The sequence below is a fragment of the Berghia stephanieae genome, chromosome 12, assembly GCF_034508935.2.
Source record: "Berghia stephanieae isolate SIO BIC M18660-M18661 chromosome 12, UCSD_Bste_1.3, whole genome shotgun sequence".
NCBI lineage: Eukaryota > Metazoa > Mollusca > Gastropoda > Nudibranchia > Aeolidiidae > Berghia > Berghia stephanieae.
Genome location: NC_088371.1, coordinates 20,259,396 through 20,264,395, shown reverse-complemented (window position 1 = coordinate 20,264,395; position 5,000 = coordinate 20,259,396). Strand labels below are relative to the sequence as shown.

General features: G+C 39.1%; 1 protein-coding gene across 1 annotated transcript in view; it reads right to left on the bottom strand.

Moving 5' to 3' along the window:
* LOC144957527 (UPAR/Ly6 domain-containing protein qvr-like) overlaps positions 1–5,000 on the bottom strand; it is a 53,423-nt gene that overhangs the window by 9,085 nt on the left and 39,338 nt on the right. The window contains exon 2 of the mRNA XM_078888865.1: positions 3,918–4,409. Within this exon, the coding sequence (XP_078744991.1) occupies positions 3,918–4,023 (106 nt within the window). The 5' untranslated portion in view covers positions 4,024–4,409. The remainder of the gene's footprint in view (positions 1–3,917; positions 4,410–5,000) is intronic.

The window sequence follows — 5,000 nt, the reverse complement described above, 5'->3', positions numbered from 1 at the left end:
GTCAACAACCATAAAAGCATTATACATTTCCTCTTTTTTTTTTTTTTTTTTTTTTGGTCAAACATCCTCTTCGTACCTGAGAAAAACGGAGACTCAACTTGTGCTTGGTAGTGAATTATCTGAACCTTTTGAGGTTTGACGCCTCTCCTGGACCGTTTTAGATGATCTTTTAAAATAAAATAAGTGGACGTATGTCATTGTAATACGCTTCAACAGTCATGACGTCACGTTCCTCGTAATGACGCATGGTAACTTAGTAACTGGCTCTAAACTATCGGAACAATGGCGGACCCCCTTATGAAATATTTCTCCGACGAGCATAACAGTGTATCTAGAGGAGAAAAAACATTAGAAATATGATCATGTTTTGACTTTTATACATTCTGATCACATGACATAGAAAAAGTTCTAGCCAGCATGAAGAATAAAAAGTACCGATTTTCTTTGTTGAGAACCACGCTGTTCGCGGTTGCTGGACGACGGGACATCAGACTATTGAATCAAATTATGACATCAGAGACACCATTTTGCTAAAACTGGACATCCCAATGTACAACAATACGCCACGGCCCATATTAACAATTATGTTTGGACTACTATAGATAGTATGAAGTTGACGTCACTCAGGTATTTGTTATTACTTTTTGCCATCCGCGTTTATGAGTAGTTCTCACTCACCTGTATTAACCAGACTATAAACGTTCAAGGTTATAAATATATATATATATATATTTTTTTTTTCATAAAGTAAAGTTTTAAAACCAACAGAAAAAAATCAATCTCCATGAATTTCCAATATTTACGACAACAAAACAAGGTGTCAACAACCATAAAAGTATTGTAAATTTCCTCTTTTTTTTTCTTTTCTTTTTCTTTTTGGTAAAAAAAAACGGAGACTCAACTCGTTCCTGGGAGTGAATTATCTGAACCCTTTGAGGTCGGATACTTCTCCGGGACCGTTTTAGATGATCTTTTAAAATAAAATAAGTGGACGTATGTCATTGTATCTATATTATTCATGTTTTCGTCCAATCTAGTCATCGATCACATGATTTGTTTCTGTACAACGATTGGACATTTCTCAATTTATCTACTAAACACGCTGCTTTGTTTATGAAAATTGTAAACATACCCATGAGTCATGCAGAGCAAAATGACCAATTATTGTGACGTTGGATATTTCTCAAACTGTGAACATTTTTCATTATGTAGGTCATTTTTGAGCACACTTTGCATAGTGACCAATGACCTCGAGCACATGGAAATGTAATATGGATCATGCCCATTGTGACATCAGAGAAACCATTTTGCTAAAACTGGACACCGCAATGCACAACAATACGCCATGACCCAGAATAGCAATTGTGGTTGAACTACTGTAGATAGTATGAAGTTGACGTCACTCAGGTCTTTGTTATTGCTTTTTGCTATCCGCGTTTATGAGTAGTTCTCACTCACCTGTATTAACCAGACTATAAACGTTCAAGCTTATACATAGTTTTGTGTGTTGGTCCGTTGTTATACTTCCGGATGGCAATGTTGTGAGCTTTTTAGCCAAGCGAATAAATCTATAATATAATATAATCTAGATTCAGAGCTCTTTGTGTTCCTTGTTCGAATTGGATTCAATAGTCTGATGTCACGTCGCCCAGCCCAGCAACGGCGAGCAGCCTGGTTCTAAACAAAGAAAATGGGTACGTTTTATTCTTCGTGCGGGCTAGAACTTTTCATATGACATTTGATCAGAATGTATAAAAGTCAAAACATGATCATATTTATTAATGGTTTTCTCCTCTGGAAACACTTTTATGCTTTTCGGAGAAATATTTCATAAGGGCGTCCGCAATTGTTCCGATAGTTTAGAGCCAGTTATTAAGTTACTAAGCGTCATTACGAGGGAAGTGACGTCACGACTGTTGAAGCCTATTGATCAGTAGATTTTTTACCAACTAAATCATGGAATTTGTGACACACGCCTTCACACGGGCTCGGACAAACATGGTTGGTTGTTTATATATGAATAATAACGTGATTGATATCGGCCTGATCTCTCTCTCTCTCTCTCTCTCTCTCTCTCTCTCTCTCTCTCTCTCTCTCTCTCTCTCTCTCTCTCTCCTCCCTCTCTCTCTCTCTCCTCTCTCTCCTCTCTCTCTCCTCTCTCTCCTCTCTCTCTCTCTCTCTCTCTCTCTCTCTCTTCTCTCTCTCTCTCCTCTCTCTCTCTCTCTCTCTCTCTCTTCTCTCTCTCTCTCTCTCTCTCTCTCTTCTCCTCTCTCTTCTTTTTCTCTCTCTCTCTTCTCTCTCTCTCTCTCTCTCTCTCTCTCTCTCTCTCTCTCTCTCTCTCTCTCTCTCTCTCTCTTCTCTCTCTCTCTCTCTCTCTCTCTCTCTCTCTCTCTCCTCTCTCCTCTCCTCTCTCTCTCTCTCTCTCTCTCTCTCTCTCTCTCTCTCTCTCTCCTCCTCCTCTCTCTCTCTCTCTCTCTCTCTCTTCTCTCTCTCTCTCTCTCTCTCTCTCTCTCTCTCTCTCTCTCTCTCTCTCCTCTCTCTCTCCTCTCTCTCTCTCTCTCTCTCTCTCTCCTCTCTCTCTCTCTCCTCTCTCTCTCTCTCTCTCTCTCTCTCTCTCTCTCCTCTCTCTCTCTCTCTCTCTCTCTCTCTCTCTCCTCTCTTCTCTCTCTCTCTCTCTCTCTCTCTGATCATTGCTATTGTTTTTACACTGCCAAATGGGTGACTATAGTTATCACACGATTTCCTCGATCATATAATAATTTTTTTTTTTAATTTACACATGGTTTTCAGTGTTAGTTCAATTGACCAAGTGGTTGGATAGTGGGTAGTAAGTTCTTTTAGACACAAACATGTGTTGTTCGCCGTGTTTACCAATCACTGCCAATGTTTACATAATAACGTGTGTCTGAGAGGCGTTGTTGTCTAGGTGTTTATTTGCTAGTAAAACAATTTTTTTTCTTTAAAAAGAAAAAGGTTTTCTCAAATTGCCAAATCGGGACAGTTCGGATTTTATCGGAACAGTTGGCAGCTATAAATACTATTATAGTAAAGAATGGATCAACATTCGGTGTCGAGATATTGTTGTTTTTTTTTGTTTGTTTTTTTAAAGGGATTTACGGCGCCTGCAACACATTTAGGTCATATCAGCGCCAGTAAAAAACAAGAAGAAAAGTCTAAGTCCCGGGTTTGAGAGTTTTTGCCAAGATGAGAGATTTAAATCGATCGATATTTGAAGACGAGTCTTCTGGCCAAATTTTTATATATGTGATTTTTCCAGAGGACGGCAGAATAAATTATTACCTCCCATTAACATAGGATTTCGATCCGCTCGGATCTAGCACGATTTTTTTCTCTTTCTTTTGGCTTCTCCCAAGAGCAAGCCAAAATCCGGCGAGTGCTGTATTTCCGCATCTGCAAATACCCAGCGTATCAAACCAATTCAGCATGTTGCAACTATACATTCGCCATATTAAATCTATTCCACATGTTGCACCTATACATTCGCCATATTACATAATTCCGCATGTTGCACCTATATATTCGCCATATTACACCAATTTAACATGTTGCACCTATACATTCGACATATTTACATCATTCCGTATGTTGCACCTATATATTCGCCATATTACACCAATTCAGCATGTTCGCCTATACATTCGCCATATTACACCAATTTAACATGTTGCACCTATAATATATTCGCCATATTACATTTATTCCGCATGTTTCACCTATACACTCGCCATATTACACCAATTCAGCATGTTGCACCTATACATTCGCCATATTACACCAATTCCGCATGATGCACCTACACATTCGCCATATTACACCAATTCAGCATGTTGCACCTATATATTCGCCAATGTAATTTTTTTAAAAAAGTGGGATTAATTATTCCGAGGAAAACTTACTTGAGAAGTCATCCTCCTGAGCTGACGTCAATCCCAGGAGCGTTGCAGATATGAGGAGAAACGGGGCAAAGCCGTACAACAGCAGCGTCGCGTCCATGGCCGCCATTGTTGATCAGCATCGTAGGAGAGGCATGTGGTTAATCCAAACGAATACTAAACGTGTATGCCGACAAATGAAGCTACATACAAACTTTTTTTTTCTCCTTTTTGTTTATAGGTGGCCTGTTTCGAAATGTCTATTTTAATAAAACAGGTCGAGAACGTTTGAAGTCAGAACACAAATATCCAGTATTTAGTGTCACTATTTAATTTATCATCCGAATTACAATGAAGGTGTTGCGATAAGAAAACATTCAATTAAAAAATCGATGCAGCAGCTCTCATTGATGACTTGCTGATTAGGAAAACAGAACGTGTCGCGTTTGTCTTAAAATAGCAAATTAAACTACTTGCTTGATTTGGACTAGCTCAAGGAGAAATGATCACGTTCATCTGAAATAGAAAAGAAAGATGAAATATAAATCCATAATAAAGTTTCTGTTCTTTCGAATTGTAACGTAGTGAAAATACATATTACCACTTTAAAAGATTAAAGAGGGTTAGGTGAGAAAAATTATGATTGATTTTACAAGCGGGGTCAAGGACATAATTTACGACGGACGGCATTTCGATCAATGATTGAGTCGAGATTTTTTTTTCTCAGCCTTCTGCCACTTGGAGATGATTGGGTGACTGGTTAGACCTGGTAGAAAGTACTTAGTAATAGTCTAACTCATGTTCCAAGTATAACAAGCAAAAGTTATTGATCTGTTTAACTCTCTACTTACCGATCTTTTTCAGTAATTTCCCCAAATGGCAGGCTTGAGCAGCGTGGCTCAGTGGTACGGTCTTTGCTTCCTACCCGAAAGGTACCGAGTTCAACCACCCGCCGCTGCATTGTGTGCCATTGAGCAAGTCACATCGCCCTAGCTCACTTTGAGGCGCTGCTCTGCGGCTGACGCCTGGGTTATTCCAGTCTTCCCTTGGAATAGACCCTAAAGACAAATTTCCCCTTGGGGATGAATAAAGGGAATTTTATTTTTT